The sequence below is a fragment of the Oncorhynchus tshawytscha genome, linkage group LG09, assembly GCF_018296145.1.
Source record: "Oncorhynchus tshawytscha isolate Ot180627B linkage group LG09, Otsh_v2.0, whole genome shotgun sequence".
NCBI lineage: Eukaryota > Metazoa > Chordata > Actinopteri > Salmoniformes > Salmonidae > Oncorhynchus > Oncorhynchus tshawytscha.
In genome coordinates, this window is record NC_056437.1 from 71,014,888 (window position 1) to 71,035,610 (window position 20,723).

Genomic DNA, 20,723 nt, shown 5'->3' on the forward strand with positions numbered 1-20,723 from the left:
GTGTCCAACCGCTCTGCACTCATTCCCCTCCAGCCAGAGCAGTACGACAGCAGCCTCAGTCACCATGACCTCCTTCTCAAACCGTAGCTTTGTGGCCTCTGGTGGATCCATGAGAATGGGCTATCCTCGCTATTCCAGTGGTAGCATGGGAGGTGGACAGATCAGCGCCATGGGGGCCGGCAGCGTGTACAGGGATGCGGGTGGCTCCGGGGTGCGCATCTCCAATGCCTCTAACACTTACTCTGCTGGTGGTGGTTTTGGCATGGGTGGTGGGGCTGGTGGCTTCAACGTGTCTGACTCTGTCGATGTGAACGAGAACAAGAAGGCCACCATGCAGAACCTGAACGACCGTCTGTCCTCCTACCTGGACAAGGTCCGCTCCCTGGAGAAGGCCAACGCTGATCTGGAGCATAAGATCTGCATGTTCCTGGAGGCCTTGACCAAGACAGAATTTCATGACTGGACTGCCTTCAAGGTTACCATCCATGAACTCCAAGACAGGGTAAGGCCACCAATTCCAGGCTTAGATAATATAAAATGAACATCTGGCAGAAAGTAGTATATAGCAAAGAAGTAACATTGTACATAGGAAGACAGATTAGTGTAAAGTCCATAGGAAAATGAGAGGTCAGTTTAAAGCAAATGCACACTGGGTTTTTTCAATGACAAACTAAAAAAGAAAATTCTGTTGGCAGAACAACATAATGGTTTATTTATTTTTACGGGTGTTGTTGTAGAGGGGTGCAGTCATTTTTTTTTAGGAATGGGCAGTTGCTCAGATTTTGACTACTTGTCCCAATAACGCCCAATGTCTGTAAATATGAGCTGCATCAGCTGAAAGATATTCCAGACAAAGTTTCCCGTATGGAGTTTTTTTTGTCTTGTGTCTCGAGCCACACCCAAACAGAGCTCCGCAGAGGCAAGACGTTTTCACTAAGGATGAGGGTGTATTTAGAAAGGGAGACCTCAATATTTACCTGAGGAATAAATGTACGATTTTCATATTTTAGTTCAGCTGTCAGTATGTGCATTATAGCTAGTTTTGCTAACATGCTTAAAAAAAAGAAGAAAATAATGTATTTTGTCATTATCAGTTGCATGTAAGCAGATACATTTTTGTCCAGTGCAACCACAAAGCCTACATAGAAATGCCTCTTTCACAATAGATTTTTCCTATTTTTTGACCTATAGTGATCAACTTTCCATCAGATGATCGCAGCTATTTGGAAGTGCCATTTTGCCCTCCGCTGTCTTCTATTCCATTGTGAAGCTTTCACTGTGGTGTATTTACAGAGCTCTGTTCTCTTGACGTTGGATACACACCACTACACCCACTACACACTGCCAAACAATGCTTCTGGTCCACAGACAAATGTCTATGTGAAATCTGATCTCAGTAATCCACCCATAAAAATCGGAGACATACCTCTGTGCCCTCTTTCAGATCGTTGATGCCACTCATTTGAATGGAGGAATCTACCTGGCCATTGACAACGCTAAGCTGGCCACAGATGACTTTCAAGCAAAGTGAGTCTGAGAATAATAATAACTTTCATGTTGTGCCTAGATAGATTATTCTCAAAATGTATTATACAATAACGTTGAAATCAATCACTAATTTAGACAAACAGAAAAAGTTAGAACTAAGAACCTTGTTGATGCATTAATGTTACTAAGGTATGAGGCAGGCTGTGGAGGCCGACATCAGTGGGCTGAGGAGGGTGCTGGCCGAGCTGACATTGGCCAGATCTGACCTGGAGATGCAGATTGAGGGGCTTAGAGAGGAGTTGACCCACCTCAAGATGAACCACGAGGAGGTGGGTTTGACAAAGACCTCAAGCAGAGGCTATGGGATGAACGTTGCTATGAATCAACATTAGGCTACTATGTGATGATGACGCACAGGATTGAATACTGACCAGATGTTAATGCTTTGTTCCCAGGACCTCTTGGCCATGCATAATCAGATGAGCGGCCAGGTCAACGTGGAGGTGGACGCTGCACCACAGGAAGACCTCACCAAAGTCATGGCTGAAATCCGCGACCACTACGAGGCCGTCGCTAACAAGAACTGTAAAGATCTGGAGGGCTGGTTCAATGCCAAGGTTATACTGCATCCTTTCTTTTTGGCCAATAACATGTTTATGCTTTCCAGTTATAGTCTTCAGTGAATGTAATCAGTAATGACCCCCTACGGTATAATGTCTTTCATTCACAGTCAGAAGAAATCAACAATGTCGTGGCAGTCAGCACAGAGACCCTCCAATCATCCAGATCTGAAATCACTGAAGTTAACCGCACACTGCAAAGTCTAGAAATCGAACTCCAATCCCAACTCAGCATGGTGAGATAAAAAAAATCTGTCTGTCTGTCTGTCTGTCTGTCTGTCTGTCTGTCTGTCTGTCTGTCTGTCTGTCTGTCTGTCTGTCTGTCTGTCTGTCGGTATCTCTTTCTTTCTTACTTACTTATTCCTGTCAGAAAGCATCTCTGGAAGGCACCCTGGCTGAAACACAGAGTCGCTATGCCAACATGCTAGCTGGCTATCAGAGGCAGGTGACCAGCCTGGAGGACCAGCTTGGTCATCTTCGTGCTGACCTGGACCGCCAGGGCCAACAGTACAGAATGCTACTGGACATCAAGACCAGATTGGAGATGGAGATCGCTGAGTACAGGAGACTGCTAGAAGGAGAGTTTTCCAGGTGAGCCTGGATCTTTACATAAATCATTAAAAAACAATGGTCTTGAAATGTGTGTGTCAAAAATAATTGAGCCAAGGTAGGCCTTTCTAACTATATTGTCTCTGCCTCCACAGTCCCTCAACCGTCACCACCACTAATACCTTTTTGCAGAAGGTGGTAACCTATGTGCAGGAGATTGTTGAAGGCGAGGTGGTCAGCACCAACTCAGACGCTGTACAAGAGATCATGGATGAGGATAAATCTTGAATTGGGAGCCACACAGAACAGAACACAACCCCCCTGATGTCTGCTGTCAACCTTGCTCAGAGCGATTAAGAAATAAAAGTGATCCGAGGTGATGAAAGTACATTTTTGTCTCTTGCGCTTTTTTATTTAAAAAAAAATGTTTACATCAAAACTGTTTCCTATAAAGTAGTGACAATTTTGACTGCTGTGGTTGCCATCGAGATGGTCAATACCAATTCTAAAATGTCACAAACACCACGTTTCTTGCCCTTGGTAAATTTGGATCATTTACTGTTATTAAAGGCCCATTGCAGTCAAAATGCGATGTTCCAGTGTTTTATATATATTTCCACACTATGAGTTTGGAATAATACTGTAAAATTGTGAAAATTATTATAATGGCCTTTTAGTGTAAGAGCTGTTTGAAAAGACCGCCTGAAATGTCAGCCTGTTTTTAGTGGAAAGGAGTTTTGGCCGACCTGGTGACATCACTAATAATTAGTCATTAGATTCATAAGAAAGAGAGTTCCAAATCTCTCTGCCAATAACATTTCATTTTCAGTCTTCCCCTCCCCAGTCAGACCACTCCCAGACAGTCTAGCAAAATGTTTGTTTCTTTTGGACAATTTTAATTGAAAACAATCACAGTGAGGTACTTAATTGTTAACCAGAAATTATTTGATAGTGATATAAAAACGGCTGCATTGGGCCTTGAATGCAATCTCAGCTGCCAGGCACCCAGAATAAGTAAGGTAACAAGTAAGTCTTCAGTTTAGTCAGAAAATATGTATGGTCCTGTAAGTGAGTTTGGCACATGCCACAGACTTCCTGTACTGCATGCTGCAGACAACCGATTTGGAATTTAAAACATATATTTTTTTAAATCAATAGTTCAGTTCACAATTACACATTTTGCTTTATTTGACAAACATGCAGTTCCAACAAAAGTTATAATTATATACATAAATTAAAATATTTTGTAAATTATGCCATAAACCAATAAATTCATTTCCGTGAAATCTCTTTTCATGAAGGGATACATTTTCTGTCAGCAAAAACAGCACTGAAATTACCACATTAAAATATTCATAAGACTAGCATAGGGATTTTAATAAATAGAAACCTCTCCTGTTACAATGTCCAAAAGAAATGATTGATTGTTGGGAGGTGTAACAGTCAACTGACAGCAAATATAATCTGGAGAGTGTTACAGTGGACTGGTCAAGAACATTCTAAATTGATAGTCTAGTTTCTCTACTAGATTCTTGAATTTTCAGGCTTTCTTCAACATGTTATTTGGTAAATATCCAGTTGTGTAAAAATACTTAAGTAAAAATACTTTGAAGTACCACATAAGTATTTTTTTGAGGTACCGGTACTTCACTTTACAACTTATATTTCTATCAACTTTGACTTTTACTCTACCACATTCCTGAAGAAAAGAATGTACTTTTTACTCCATATATTTCCCTGACACTCAAAAGTACTTAGCAGGACAGGAAAATTGCCCAATTCACACACTTATCAATAGAACATCTCTGGTCATCCCTACTGCCTCTAATTTGGCTGACTCACTAAACACAAATGGTTTGTTTGTAAATGATGTGCCTCTGGCTATCTGTAAAACACAACAGGAAAATCGTGCCATCTGGTTCTCTTAACAGAAGGAATTTGAAATGATTTATACTTTTACTTTTGATACTTAAGTATATTTTTGCAATTAAATTTACTTTTGTTACTTAAGTATATTTTAAACCAAATACTTTTACACTTTTATTCAAGTAGGATTTTACTGGATGACCCATTTTCTATTAAGGTATCTTTAATTTTACTCAAGTATGACGATTGGGTACTTTTTCCAACACTGTAAATATCATTGATTGAACATCTTGATATATACATTAGGCCTAGGGCGATATGTTGAGACTGGTAAAACAAGTGCAAAAGAGTGCAAATACGTACTGTCTGTTCTTACAGAACCAGTCCAAAGTTTGGACACACCTACGCATTCAAGGGTTTTTCTACATTGTAGAATACTACTGAAGAGTTCAAAACTATGAAATATCACATATGGAATCATGTAGAAAACAAAAAAGGGTTAAAAATATCAAAATGTATTTTACATGTTAGATTCATCAAAGTAGCCACCCTTTGCCTTGATGACTCTTGGCATTCTCTCAACCAGCTTCATGAGGTAGTCACCTGGAATGCTTTTCCAACAGTCTTGAAGGAGTTCCCACATATGCTGAGCACTCGTTGGCTGCTTTTCCTTCAGTCTGTGGTCCAACTCTTCCCAAACCATCTCAATTGAGTTGAGGTTGGGTGAAATTTGGGGGGGGATTGCAGTTTTAAGAAAAAAAGGTATTAAGAAAGTATTTCATAAAATAAACTGAAGTCAAAAATGAATAAATAAAAGTTTAAAAAAATAAAAAATAAAATATAAATGTGAAAAATAACAAATAATTAAGGAGCAACAATAAAATAACAGTAGCGAGACTATATACAGGGGTACCGGTACAGAGTCAATGTGCGGGGGCACCGGTTGGTCGAAGTAATTGAGGTAATATTTACATTTAGGTGGAGGTATGCTGACTATTCATGGGTAATAAACAGAGAGTAGCAGCATAAAATGGGGTGGGGGAGGGGACAAGGCAAATAGACTGGGTAGCCATTTGATTAGCTGTTCAGGAGTCTTATCTCTTGGGGCTAGAAGCTGTTAAGAAGCCTTTTGGACCTAGACTTGGCGCTCCGGTAACGGAGCAGTGCGGTAGCAGAGAGATCAGTCTGTGACTAGGGTGGCTGGAGTCTTTGGCAATTTTTTGGGCCTTCCTCTGACAGCGCCTGGTATAGAAGTCCTGGATGGCAGATTGATTAATGATTATGCTTCTCTGTACGGTAGCCTCTGAGTGCCATAGACAAAACACTGAGGATATATTCGTAACCACCATTGTACCATTACTTAAAGAAAACGCCTTGTTTCTAGCCCATACCGTTAAAACTTTATGACTGTATTACCGACACAATGTTTTTTTCTTTCTGTCGTGGATTGACCGGACTGCATTTTACATCCAGTATATAAATCATGTCACAGTCGTTCTGAAACTACTTGTAAATAACCTTGTTGTCATCATGTTATATCATTAGCTAGATAGCTAGCTAACAAACTGCCAACTTTACCAGTAGTAAGCAAACATTAATGAAAAATGTTCATTTAGAATCCTGTGTGTGTTGACTGTTAGTTGACAGTATACCTCAAAGTACGACTTCTGTGTTACTTTTGTCGAAGAAAATGTCCACAATATAATTTTTTATAATTTGGATTAAGTGCTGCGCCGTCAATTGAAAAATATTTGATCAATGATGTGCACTGGAATGTCTGTTAAATAAGCAGAAGACATTAATCATACTGTTTTTAAGAACACATTCAAGCTTCATTCTTCTTTCTGATTTTGTCTTGAACAATGTTCAGTAACATCAATATTTCTTACAAAAATGATCTAGATCACTCAAGGGAGTATTGCACAGAGCTGGAGGATTATTGTGAATTGACCTTTGGGGGACATTGGAGGCACTAAAGGGCACAAAAGGTGGACTGGTATCAACTCACATTGTCGCTTAACCTGTCTATCAAGAAAAAGATGCCCAGACTCACCCAGATACAGGACATCCCCCCAAGCCCTTAAGATAAGTAGCCTACTACCTGCACCAAACAATAGTACCTGTTTGGCCAAAGATGCAAGTCCTAAGAAAGTCATGATTTTATCATGAAACAGGTTAGATTCCACAGATTTTGTGTTGGCTCTCCTGCCCATACCTGATTAGTGAGCCTGTTAATTTGATTTGTTTTCATTAGCTTTTGGCTAAGGTTGGAGTGATTTCACCATATGTCATCTGGGTAGAGCCCCCTCGCCTCTCCCTCATTTCGTAGCATAAAAAGGCCTGTGTCCAATGACTCTTCACTCACTCTTCTCTACTCAGACCAGACAGCAACTTCTGCCACCATGACCTCCTTCTCCAGCAACAGCTTCATGTCCTCTGCATCTATGGGCTCCTTTCGCCACATGTCCATGTCTAGTGGAGGTAGACACATCAGCGCCATGAGGGGCGGCAGCGTGTACGGGGGTGCAGGTGGGTCCGGGGTGCGCATCTCCAGTGCCTCCAGCACCTTCTCTGCTGACAGTGAGTCTGGTGGCAGCTCCAACCTAGCCGACGCTGTCTACCTGAACGGAAATAAGAAGGCCACCATGCAGAATCTGAATGATCGCCTAGCCTCCTACCTGGACAAGGTCCGCTCCCTAGAGAAGGCCAACGCTGATCTGGAGGTGAAGATCCACCAGACCCTGGAGAAAAAAGCCACACCTGAGACTCATGACTGCACTGCCTTCAAAGTCGTCATCAGCAAACTCCAAAACCAGGTAAGGCCCCCAAACAATCCTCTGCTAAACAGGTAGCTTCTATTGAACAGAGTCAGACTGTTGTGAAGGGAATGGTAGAGGGAATGTGGAAGAGGTTTAGAAAATGGGGCTTTAGTGTCAGTATAATGGTGGGAGTGTCGTCATGCCCTCTGTGCTCCCTTTAGATACAAAATAATAAGCATTCAGAAAAGACTGTTGCTTGGATACATCCATTTTGTTTTAATCAATTTGAATAGTGTTCATTGACATCAATGGATAAATTTAAAGCCATTTTTTTTTCTGTTTCCACTCACTCTGCGCCTCATCTAAACCACAGGAGGTTGGTGGCACCTTAATTGGGAAGAACAGACTCATGTTACTGGAGTGGAATGGTATCGAATACATCAAACCCAAGGTTTTCCAATGCCATTATTATGAGCCTCCAGCCTCCTGTGATCCAAACTGAGTTTCCCTGAGGCCTATAGACATATTAAAAAAGGGTTTATTTGGTAAGGGATACTTTCTTTTCTTCATTTTTGGACATAAAATACTTAAAAATCTCTAGGAATTCACCTACATTTTTTATTTAGGAAAGCTATTCCCAAGAATTTCCACTCATAAACAGAGAGGTATACAGTATGTGATCATGTACCAATGTAATCAAGGTTTGAAATGGTTATGTTTTGTCTGTTCTGGCTTCTTACGTCAATTTGCAGAGTATAAAAGATTTATAATTAGGTTCCAGCCCTCTGACCATCCGCTCAAGAAATAAAATTGGCCATGCCTTAGGGGGTAACATATAACTGGTTCTCATTCTGTGTTGTTAAACTTTTGAAAATTATCCAAATAACACCAGGCACTGTAAAACAAGCGTGAAGACAGGCTACCTGAGCCTGTTTCATGTCAAATTGAAGGTGTTCTCTCTTTTTTGCATCCCATGCAACCCATATTAGCAGATTTCAGAATAGTTTCTGTTTATTTTACAGTAGGTTTTTGTAAATCTCTGTACAGTTGTGATCCAGATTAAATTTCTTGCCAATTATTCTTTACATTTATCCCAACATTTGTGATTGGCATTGTACCCATCTTCTTTCTATACCATTGTGACAGTGACATTCCTCTGTGCCCCCTTTCAGATCTTTGATGCCACTCATATGAATGGAGGATTCTACCTGGCTATTAACAATGCTAAGTTGGCAGCAGATGACTTTCAAGTCAAGTGAGTGTGAGAATGACTGTGGTATAGTTGTAAAATACATCAGCAACTATCCATTAATGCAACCTCTATGAAAATGGGGAAAAAGGTGTGGTACATGAAGTATAGTACAGATGTTGCCAAACAAAAAGGCAACCTGTTGGTGTTTTGATGTTGCACAGGTATGAGAATGAGCTGGCTATGACGCAATGTGTGGAGGCTGATATTGCTGGGCTGAGGCGGGTGAGGGATGAGCTGACCATTGGAGGATCCAACCTGGAGATGGCGGTTGAGGAGCTGAAGGAGGAGTTGGTCCACCTCAAGAAGAACCACAAGGAGGTGTGCCTGAATGATTGTACTAAGTACCAAGTCATCAAAGCTTCTAAGCTGGGGAGGGGAGGTTGACACTTAGTCTTCTGTTATTTCTTCTTCAGGAGGTCAAGGCCCTTCGGGCGCAGGTGGTTAATCAGACGGTCAACGTGGAGGTTGATGCTGCCCCACAGGAAGACCTCACCAAAGTCATGGCTGAGATCCGTGAGCACTACAATGCTGTTACTGCCAAGAACCAAAAAGAACTGGAGAGCTGGTTCAATGCAAAGGTACAATACCAGATCTTTTCATTTTGACCAATGATATGATACATTTGTTAACTAATTGTTTCAAATGTTTCTTCAGTGAGTTTGATAGCTTACTATGCCCTTTCTGTCCTTTACAGACAGAAGAAATCCAGAAAACTGTCGCCTGCAGCACAGAGACCGTCCAATCATCCCAATCTAAAATCACTGAAGTTAAACGCATAATGCAAAGTCTAGAAATCAAATTCCAATCTGAACTCAGCATGGTGAGATGAACTAAAGAAACACCAAGTTGAATTTGTATTTTTTAGGTTTATTAACCACCAATCTTCTACAGTATGTCGCAGCACCTATTAATTTCTCTTTTCCCTATTCTTATCAAATAGAAAGCTTCCCTGGAGGGCACCCTGGCTGACACACAGAACCGCTATGCCAATATGCTATTGAGTTATCAGATGCAGGTGACCAGCTTAGAGGGCCATCTTGGTCAGATACGTGGTGACTTGGAGCGCCAGGGACAGGAATATCAGATTCTGCTGGACATCAAAACCAGGCTGGAGATGGAGATCACTGAGTACAGGAGACTGCTGGACGGAGAAATGACAAGCAGGTGAGCCTGTGCTTCTACACCTCATCCCGCACAAATCTTCCAAAGTATTACATTCAATTGAAGTAAAGATTGTATGGCAAAAAAAAAATTGAGCCAAAGTAAGTGTACCTGACAATGCTGTCTCTGACCTTGCAGTGTCTCGACAGCCACCAAAACACACAAGGTGGTGACTATCATCTTGGAAAGTGTTGACGGCAAGGTGATCAGTGAGACCAAGACCAAGTGAGACATCTTAAAACGGGGAATTCACAGAACAGAACACGATCCCGCTGATTCCTACTGTCAACCTTTCTCAGAAGCTGTGATTCAATTGGGTTGTGTAAACTTGTATCTTGGGATTTATATATGTCCTCTGATACCTTCAGAGAGATTTGTCATTAAAACTAAGCCCTAAAACTTTTGTTTCATTTTTGTTTTGATTTGACTGAATCATTTTATAAAATTAAAGCTATCGACAACATAGTTGAGGCAATTAGGCCAAGATTGATTCTATTGCTGTTTTGAATAGTTGAGTAGGCTGTATCATGATCTCTATTGACAAATTGTTATTTTTTATACAGTATAGCATACTCTTTAGAGTTAGGCTATGCCAAACAGATGAGCCTAGATCCTAACATAATATGCACGAACATAATTGATCAAGTCGATTTCACTGAAAAATGGCAAAGGTCTACACCAGAGGAGGCTGGTGGGATGACCTATAGGAGGATGGGTTCATTGTAATGGCTGGAATGGAATAAACAGAACCGTATTAAACACATAAAATTCATAGAAACCACATGTTTGACTCCATTCCATGTATTCCATTCCAGCCATTACAATGAACCTGACCTTCTAATGCTCCTTCCACCAGCATTCTCTGGCCCAACATTGCATTTTTTTTTTAAACTGCAATTTTTTTGCTCCCTATTGTATGTGGTGTCATACTGTTTAATCAGAGGCAATGCTGCCCTCTTCTGCCATGACATAGTAATGCAGTTCCATCATTTCTATGGCAGAGGGCTTCAAATAGAAAACCATCTGCCTCGTAGGATATGAATGTGATTCAGTTTTATTTTTCTGGCATGGATAGTGTAACTTGGAGCAAAACATTTTGTTGGGTTGTAAGTAGCCCAACAGTTCAAATCCAAGGCCGGGCGCTGGAATAAACTGAATTAACCCAGCAACTGGAGGGCTGCTGGGTTCATATCCTAACAATAATCCTCTACCGTACCTTCACCCCACAACATGCTCACCATCCAGGGGTGCTGCACTGCAGCTTGACCCTGTGCTCCTCTCAACTGTGTGTCTGTATGATGTGTGTGGAGGGTTGAGAAATGCAGAGAGCAGAATTCAAATTCCTGTTGTTTGCTGTCACTACGGACAATGAAGTTGTGTTGTATTATTTTAGGCCTTTCTAGCCTACTGAGTTGAAGAGCTTTACTGCTCTGGTCTGGTAAACTTCAAGAGATTCTGAAACTCTGTGAAACTGTGACAGTCACCTTTAGAGTAACTGTCCAGTGTTTCCAGATTTCTATGAAATATAATATAATTCATTAGTGAAATAGTTTTCTTTCCAATTTTTTGTATTAAGTATATTAAAAAGCATCTTTTCTGTGTAGGAAGCGTGTGGTCGTAACCCAGCAAGAGAATGGTGTGGGCTTATACCGGTCATTAAAAATAGTCATGCGAGTAGACTGCTGATTGGCCAGCTACTCTATGAGGAAATAGCAAGCATTTTTTAAATGTCTGTTTGAGGTGGATTTCTTTATATTTACTTTAATGTGCGATCTAGGCTCCAGGGGAGGCCACTGACAGAAACAATCATCTGTGGTATATAACAAATTACCAAAGTAAGGAGGTCTCTAATTACAACAATGAGAAGAATATCAATGGCTATCTAGTAAAACTTGAAGCCTGTATTTGTGTTGGCTTACCACAGACACATTTGGTGCATGCATTCAACTAGAAATTGATGAGCAGGGCTATAAGCCTGCTGTAGGTTTGTTGGCCTACAGTAAGCTAGCTAGCTAGCTAGCCCCTTTCCAATACTCAGTCAAAGAGATTGAACAATTATTTGAGTTCACTCAGTTTGATGGCTTTACTTTTAGAAAAATTGACATTGAGTTTTTATTCTTTAGGTTTGCTCTACGTCACATATATTTTCTCCTCGAGTATGGGTCTAACTTAGCTTATTAAGCTAACATTACAAAGCTAGCCAGCTTGATTCAACAAAGCTTAATGGCTTAATTTATTAAATGTTTTTCAGAACAAGATGACGGTAGCTTGTATGAAAGGACCATAAAACATGGCAAAGCAAGTAATATGACTACAGTTAACTACCTATCTACCTAAATTAGCTAACTTTAGCTTTCACTAAACTGCCATTTTTAGCATGGTGCCCTTCAACTGTCATGATGTTTGAATTGAACTCGCAGTGGTCACAGATTCAAGTAAGCACATTAGAGTTTGGCTTGTCGGCTAACTCCAGGTTGGGCCCTGGCCCCTGGGATAAAGGGATAGTTAACCCAAAATACAAAATTGCATATTGGTTTCTTTACTCTGTAAGCAGTCTATGGACAAGGTATGACAACAATACATGCTTTGGTTTACAGTGCCTTGCAAAAGTACACCACCCTTGGCATTTTTCCTATTTTGTTGCATTACAACCTGTAATTTAAATGGATTTTTATTTCGATTTCATGTAATGGACATACACAAAGTGAAAAGAAAAAAATATCTGTCACATGATCTCAGTATATATATACACCTGTTCTGAAAGGCCCCAGAGTCTGCAACACCGCTAAGCAAAGGGCACCCCCAAGCAAGCGGCACCATGAAGACCATGAAGAACCAGGCAAGGAGGGCATTAATCAGAGAGGCAACAGAGGCAACAAAGAGACCAAAGATAACCCTGAAGGAGCTGCAAAGCTCCACAGCAGAGATTGGAGTATCTGCCCATGGACCACTTTAAGCTGTACACTCCACGGAGCTGGGTTTTACAGATTAGTGGCCAGAAAAAAAGTAATTGCTCAAAGAAAAAAATAAGCAAACATGTTTGGTATTTGCCAAAAAGCATGTGAGAGACTCCCCAAACATATGGAAGAAGGTACTCTGGTCAGGTGAGACTAAAATTTAGTTTTTTGGCCATCAAGGAAAATGCTATGTCTGGTGCAAACCCAGCGCTTCTCATCACCCCGAGAACACTTCCCCACAGTGAAGCATTGGTGGTGGCAGCATCATGCTCTGGGTATGTTTTTCATCGGCAGGGACTGGGAAACTGGTCAGAATTGAAGGAGTGATGGATGGCGCTAAATACAGGGAAATTCTTGAGGGAAACCTGTTTCAGTCTTCCAGAGATTTGAGATTGGGATGGAGGTTCACCTTCCAGCAGGACAATGACCCTAAGCATACTGCTAAAGCAACGCTCGAGTGGTTGAAGGGGAAACATTTAAATGTCTTGGAATGGCCTAGTCAAAGCCCGGATCTCAATCTAATTGAGAATCTGTGGTATGACTTAAAGATTGCTGTACACCAGCGTAACCCCTCCAACTTGAAGGAGATGGAGCAGTTTTGCCTTGAAGAATGTGCAAAAATCACAGTGGCTAGATGTGGCAAGGTTATAGAGACATACCTTAAGAGACTTGTAGCTGTAATTGCTGCAAAAGGTGGCTCTACAAAGTATTGACTTTGGGGGGTGAATTATGCACGCTCAAGTTTTCTGTTTTGTTTTGTCTAATTTCTTGTTTGTTTCACAATAAAAAATATTTTGCATCTTCAAGGTGGTAGGCATGTTGTATAAATAAAATGATACAAACCCCCCCCAAAATCTATTATAATTCCAGGGTTGTAAGGCAACAAAATAGGAAAAATGCCAAAGGGGGTGAATACTTTCACAAGCCACTGCAATTTCCCTGGCACCGTTTCCAAATGCTAACATTTTAGCATTTGTGTCAATAATCCCATTCAAGTTATGGTACTGATATGAGCATTTTTCACACACCAAATCATCTATAAATGACCTTTTTGAGCTCCACAGTCAAATGTAGATACTTTTGGATCTACAGAGAAATGGTTAATGGGTATTAGGTTACTGACATACTCTTTATTTGGATATTGAATACATTGAGATAAAACATTATGCTAATCACCATTTAAGGATTTGCAGATAGTCAAAATTATATATAGATTGCAATAATAAAAAACGTTACACGTATGTTTCAAAAATTACTGCTTTTTTGACAAATTTTGTTTCCAAATGTTGTCAGTTTGATGTCATTGAACTCGGCAGGGCACTGAGATACCATATGTTAGTGTTCTGGTGTACAATCATTTTCTCTGTTGGAGGTTGTAAAACTTAGTTACGAAGGTGTAGAAACTGGTTTGTCACCTCTGTCAACATGATTTCTCATGAATAGGGATGTTTTCTCTGTAGCATCATTAGTATTATACACTGTTACGAGTTCAGCTTGCCTTGCATACTTTGAATTAGACAGGTCATGCTTGTGTTGCTTTCCTTCAGGTGTAGCCTGTACAACAGGTACAGTATATCCAACTTTGATGAATGATACAAAAGCTCTAAAAAGGGTGTGTGATGTTTTTGGCTTCAAGTTAGCGTCACCCTCTTTTTCATTGGAACAAACCCATGAAGTTTCACTTGTTGGTGGAAAACTACGATTTTATCAGATATGGTTCTTAGTGTAGTTTAGGTATTGCATATGGTAGAAACAATCTTACTTAACTTGAGCATTTCAATTAAAAAGGCAGAGTTCTCACGCGACTCCAGAAATGTAAGGAAATGTGCTTAAAAAAATATTATATTTGGCCAACCTTACAAAACCGTTCTAAACATAATAATATATATTTTTTTAAATCACAGTAAACTTTAATAAGGACTTGCTGTAATGTAACGTATACGTAGGGAGTCAGGAAGCAGGAGCAGAAGGTGAGTTTAATAATGAAACGATACAAAAGAACAAACATGAGAAGTGTACTGAATGTGAGAGAAAACAATACTGCCTAATGGGGCGGTAGGGTAGCCTAGTGGTTAGAACGTTGGACTAGGAACTGGTAGGTTGTAAGTTCAAACCCCCGAGCTGACAACCCCCGAGCTGACAACCCCTGAGCTGACAAGGTACAAATCTGTCGTTCTGCCCCTGAACAGGCAGTTAACCCAGTTAATGTTACTAGGCAGTCATTGAAAATAAGAATTTGTTCTTAACTGACTTGCCTAGTTAAATAAAGGTAAAATAAAAAGGGAGAGTAATCAGGGTGGTGATGAAGTCCAGGTGTGCTTAATGGGGAGCAGATGTGTGCAATGGTTGCCAGTTTTGTGCAATGGTTGCCAGGACCATTGGTTAGTGAACTGGCAACATCAAGGGAGGGAGCAGGAGTAGGCGTGACAGTACCACCCCTGATGCGCGGCTCCAGCCATAGGAAAAATCTGGCCACAAGGAGTGGGCCGTTCCGGACGGCTGAGATGGAAATCCCGGATGATGTTGGGTACTCCTCAGAGCACTCCTCAGGACCGTACAGTCCACCAGATACTGGAGCCGACCCCCACGACTTTAGAAGTCAAAATGATTGACCCTCCGGAGGACCTTGAGGGCCCCCCAACCCGGGTGCTCAGCTTCCGGCAGGGCAGGTCTCTTATTCTGTTTTAATAATCCTACTGAAAGTGTTGACCTCTACTGTGTTTTAAAAAGAACATATATAAAAAGGGACAATGCCACTAAAACTGTTGTAGGGTCGACCATCTCGGGGAAGGTTCCTGGTGGAGAGCCAGAAGCGATCACAAGGATGGAACACGTTAGCCTCGCTGCGGTGGTGGTCCGCCTGATCCTTCTGACGGTAGACGGCACGCTGGAGCCTCACGAGGGTGGAGTTCCACACCTCCTCTGTGTGCCAGAATCACTTGTCCCCTGCAGGGGCCTTGGTCTGGCTCAGAGTCCATGGAGCCAGGGCCGGCTGATATCCCAGGACACACTGGAAGGGAGTCAGCCCAGTGGAGGAGTGGCGAGGTGAGTTCTGGGCATATTCTACCCAGGAAAGGAACCAGTCCCACTCTGCCTGCCAGTCCTGGCAGTGACTCCTTAAGAACCTCCCCTGCTCCTGGTTGGTCCTCTCCACCGACTGAGGCCGGTACCCGGATGTGAGGCTGACCGTGGCCCGCAGCTTCTCCATAAAGGCTTTCCAGACCTGCAACGTGAATTGGGGACCACTGTCGGAAACGATGTCCTCCAAAAGGCCATAGTGCCAGAAGGTAGACCAGAGAGAGGGATAAAACGGCAAGATTTAGAGAATCTGTCAACAACCAGAATAATAGTAAAACCATCAGAAAGGGGGGATTCGTACAAAGTCTATGGACAGATGTGACCAAAGCTGCTGAGGCATGGGAAGTAATGTCCCTGCTGGAGCGTGCCGGGGAGATTTGGATTGAGTAGATACCGAACATCAGTTGACATAGTGAGCGACGTCCTTCACCAAAGTAGGCCACCAGTATTTATCGGAAAGGGATTAGATGGTGCAGGTGATACCTGGGTGTCCAGCGGCAAGAGATGTGTGTGCCCAGGTCAACAGCTGATCTCTTACCCCTGTTGGGATGTAGATGTGCTCTGGAGGGCAGGAGCGGGTTCCCTCTCTAGAGTCTGGCAGATGTCCACATCTACGTCCCAAAACACTGGGCCAACAATACAGGAGGATCAATTCATGGGCAGGAGGACACTCACAGGGTTCTCCATCAACGTGGAATCACAGGGTGGGGGAAAGTAGGTCCTCCAGCATTCTGGTCACCAGGTGGTGATTCTCATCTTTGACGAGAAGATGGTGGGGTTATGGAGTTGGAGCCACGGGAGGCCAAGGATGACTTTGTCTACGGGTGCAGTGATGATGAGGAAGGAAAGGCTTTCCTGGTGCTTGGGTCCCACGGTGAGGGTGAGTGGTGCTGTGATGTGCGTAATTGTGCATATCCAGGGCTTGGACCGGAAAAGGAGAGGAGTGCAGGTAAGAAGTTAAGTTCAGGGAGGAGGCAAGGTTGCCACAGTCCAAAGGATTAGGACGTACTCCACAGCGGTCTGGGCATCCTGCTGGAGTTGGAAAAGTCCCTCACCTTCCTCTCTGCCCTTTGGAGGATGGTTTAAGACCGCCCTGAACAGAGCCATGAATCTCTCATAGGAACGCAGTTCCTCTCTCCCAGATGGCTATAACCCACTCCAACGCCCTTCCGTTCTGCAGGGAAATGACCGTGGCAACTATGGACCTCTCGCTGGTGGGGGCTCCCATCTGATAGGCGAAATAGAGGGAGCATTAGAGTAGGAAGCCACGGCATTTCGATGGAGTGCCGTCATACTTCTCCGGAAGGGACAGTAGGTATCTCTGACCTGGCCGGACTGCTGGGTAGGCTGTGGGACTAGGTCACTGTGACGACCCGTAGTAGGAGGACCTCCATCAGAGGTTTGGAGAACCTCGCTAGTGGTGACGAGGCGGTGGAGAATGCAGAGGACCTCCTTCATGGTCGTACCCAGTAGAACAGGTGTAGAAGGGGAGTTTAATAATGAAATGATGAAAGAATAAAAATGAGCCGCATACTGAACTTGAGAGAAATAAAATACTACCTGATGATTCATGAGTACTAAGGGCTATATGAAAGGAGAGAAATCAGGGTGGTGATGAAGTCCAGGTGTGCTTAATGATGGGAAGCAGGTTTCTGCAATGATGGTTGCCAGGACCAGTGGTTAGTAGACCGGTGACGTTGCGCGCCGGAAAGAGGGAGCAGGAGTGACATGTAAGAAGAAGCAGTACGACTTGGCAGGGCCGTGTTTCGGAAGACGTGTGGTTCTCGACCTTTTCCTCTCCCGAGCCCGTACGGGAGTTGCAGCAATGGAACAAGACTGTAACTACCAATTGAATATCACAAAACAGTTTTTACATTAAAAAAAAAATATATATATATAAGTGGTTTTGAAATCCTGTCTACTTTACACTCCTTTACAGTGTAAAACAATGTTAAACAAGTCAACCAATTCTGTACTCTACTCTTGAATCTTCACAGAAAAGTTGTGTCATGTTCAGTACAATAGATATGATTTGGAAATAATACATGATTGATTGTTAATGTAGGTGGAGTTCTCACATACAGTAACTGTGTCATCCTTGTCTCACCCTAGTAGTAGTCTAAAGATCAAGTTAGGCCTCAAGGCTGTCAGGTCATCCTAACTACCAGTTCTACAGTTAGTGATTACTTTCAAATGTCATCTGTTTCTCAACAGTCAAAAATTATAATTCTATGACTTTGCATTGGTGACATTCAATGGAAAGAACTGCCTAAAATCAACAATTGCTTTTGTAGGCTCAACAGATTTGAATCCTAACAACTTTGGCATGCCTGGCGTGCCCTTTTAAAGTATGTAATTACTGTATTGAGTTCAAGTGTCGTCTGTGTCCTCCTCTCCTCTCACAGCATAAAAGGAGCTTAGACCCACTGCTCTGCACTCACTTCTCTCCAGCTAGAGCAGTAAGACCTCAGCAGACTCCATCAACATGTCCTTCTCCAGCAGCAGCTTCAGATCCTCCTCAAGCAGCTCCATGAAGGGCTCATCTATGGGTTCCTCGCGTATGTCCATGTCTGGTGGTGGTGGCATGTCCATGTCCATGTCTGGTGGAGGCAGCCGCATCAGTGGCATTAGGGCCGGCAGCGTGTATGGGGGTGCAGGTGGCTCTGGGGTGCGCATCTCCAGTGCCAGAGCCTCCAGGTCCTTCTCTGCTGGTGGTGGCAGTTTCGGTGGTGGTGCTGGCTTCGGTGGAGGCTCCAGCTTCAGTATGTCTGGTGGAGGAAGTGACAGCCATGTCATCGGCAACGAGAAGTTCTGCATGCAGAACCTGAACGACCGTCTGGCCACCTACCTGGCGAAAGTTCACACCTTGGAGAAGGCCAACGCTGAGCTGGAGCTGAAGATCCGCCAGTTCCTCGAGGCCAAGGCCTCCCCAGTGCTCGCGACTATGGTTCATCCCATGTCATCATCAGAGACCTCCAATCCAAGGTAAGCTTTTGTATGCTGGTACTGTTACACTTTTATTTCATGCCACATATTGAAAAACTTGCACTATGTATTTTATTTAGAATTTAAAACAAAAGTATCCATTTTATTTTCAGATGCAGGAAGCCATCCGTGTGAATGGTGCTGTCCATCTAAGCATTGACAATGCCAGGCTTGCCACTGAAGACTTCAGAATGAAGTGAGTTCACTCACCAAATTGGCAAATCTTTTGTCCACTCACTCAGACAAATATTGTCTCAATACCAGAATACCAGTACTGACTCAATACCAGAAAAGTGACCGACTGATTCCGGTCTAGTGTACAAATAAAAATATTGATGCCGTCTGTCATGTAAAAAGCTCACACCGTGAAATAGCTCAGGTTCAATGATTACAGAGCAAGTTGAGACACACTGGTACACTGTAAATCATTGTATGTTTTATTATGTAGGTATGAGACCGAGCTGTCCATGCGTCAGTCAGTGGAAGCAGACATCGCTGGGCTGAGGTGTGTTCTGGAAGAGCTGAATATGTCCAAGAAGGACCTGAGCATGCAGATTGAGGGGCTGAGAGAGGAGTTGGTCTACCTCAAGAGAAACCACGAGGAGGTCGGGTTCTGATTCCCATACTAGCCTATCTATAGTGTCGGGTCTTAAAATAACAGATCCAGCCAGGCATTACTGTACAACATTTTTGTGAGCAAGTAATACATCATAATCTATGTATTTAAATCCAGAAACATTTGAATAAATCTAGAACCACTTTCTGAACCATGATGATGACCTACAGATCTAAATCTGTTTCATTGTCCTTCTGCAGGAGCTGTTGTCCATGCGTGCCCAGATGAGCGGCCAGGTCCATGTGGAGGTTGACGCTGCACCACAGGAAGACCTCAGCAAAGTCATGGCTGAGATTCGCGAACACTACGAGGCTGTCGCTGCCAAGAACAACAGAGAACTGGAGGGCTGGTTCCACGCCAAGGTAATACTTTTTGTCATTATAAAAATGAATCCATAATTTAGGTTCACAATGTCAAATGTCCCATCAATTTAATTGTTCATGTAAAATCATTATTTGGATGGTGTTTTCCACAGACCGAGGCGCTGAACAAGGAGGTTGCAATCAGCACAGAAGTTATCCAAACGTCCAGATCTGAAATCTCAGAAGTCAAACGCACACTGCAGAGTCTTGAAATCGAACTGCAATCACAAATAAGCATGGTAAGACTGTTCAAGAATGTTTCAATGTCTGCCACCCATCAATGAATTTGCACAACTACTTCCTGATGTTTTGTTTAACTCTTCATTTCTCTCCAATAGAAATCATCCATGGAAAATACCCTCGCAGAGACAAAGAACCGTTTCTCCATGCAGCTGTCGGGTTATCAGATGCAGGTGACTAGCTTGGAGGAACAGTTGGTAAATCTCAGGGCTGACTTGCAACGCCAGGGCCAGGAATACAAGATGTTGCTGGACATCAAGACCAGGCTGGAGATGGAAATCGCTGAGTACAGGAGACTGCTGGACGGAGAGGCCAGAAGGTGAGCCAAACAAGCCTATTCTATTAGTCCATCAAATGTTATTCTTAGGCTATCAAGGGTGTTTTGATTCTAAACTTTGAGCAGGTTCCAGGCTAGACTCACTTACTTTCTTAGAAGCAAAACAGTGGCCCCACCAGTTTGTACACTACCAGTAGAATCATGTCAAAACCTTGCAAGGTAAGACCTTGCCATATTGTGTTGGGTACAGTCAATTATGTGCTCATTGGTGTTTTCTGTTTGGTCCACAGTGTCTCCTCCTCCTCTACCAGCACCAGGAAGGTCATCACAGTGGTAGAAGAGGTGGTGGATGGGAAAGTGGTCTCCTCCACCCAATCCTCAGCTTCTTCCTATGCACGCCGCTGATGCAGTACATGAGTGTACTGAAGGAAATATAACAACTGATTATCTGACTCACTAAACATCCAGTGCATATCTGGAAGGCAACACCAATAAAAACTAATACATCTGAAA

General features: G+C 42.6%; 2 protein-coding genes and 1 pseudogene across 2 annotated transcripts; all 3 read left to right on the forward strand.

The window, feature by feature from the left end:
* Nucleotides 1-6,539, forward strand: LOC112258571 (annotated as a pseudogene).
* A 386-nt stretch (nt 6,540-6,925) lies between these two features.
* LOC112258570 (keratin, type I cytoskeletal 50 kDa-like) lies at nt 6,926-10,081 on the forward strand. Its single transcript, XM_024433010.2, has 7 exons — nt 6,926-7,339; nt 8,455-8,537; nt 8,696-8,852; nt 8,948-9,112; nt 9,229-9,354; nt 9,475-9,698; nt 9,834-10,081. Exons 1-7 carry the CDS (start codon nt 6,926-6,928, stop codon nt 9,922-9,924), a joined length of 1,260 nt encoding a protein of 419 aa, XP_024288778.1. The 3' UTR covers nt 9,925-10,081.
* Nucleotides 10,082-18,159: 8,078 nt separating this feature from the next.
* On the forward strand, nt 18,160-20,723 carry LOC112258568 (keratin, type I cytoskeletal 13). The gene is given in 8 exon segments (XM_024433009.2): nt 18,160-18,656; nt 18,659-18,715; nt 18,829-18,911; nt 19,164-19,320; nt 19,532-19,693; nt 19,807-19,932; nt 20,032-20,252; nt 20,501-20,723. Coding segments are annotated over 8 exon segments (1,362 nt in total). The 5' UTR covers nt 18,160-18,215; the 3' UTR covers nt 20,616-20,723.

Excerpts from the sequence above, each read along its gene's own strand:
- LOC112258570 (XM_024433010.2), top strand. The coding sequence starts at position 6,926 with ATGACCTCCTTCTCCAGCAACAGCTTCATGTCCTCTGCATCTATGGGC. Across the intron at positions 7,340-8,454 it reads TCAGCAAACTCCAAAACCAG|ATCTTTGATGCCACTCATAT; the intron begins GTAAGGCCCCCA and ends GCCCCCTTTCAG. Across the intron at positions 9,113-9,228 it reads AGAGCTGGTTCAATGCAAAG|ACAGAAGAAATCCAGAAAAC; the intron begins GTACAATACCAG and ends TGTCCTTTACAG.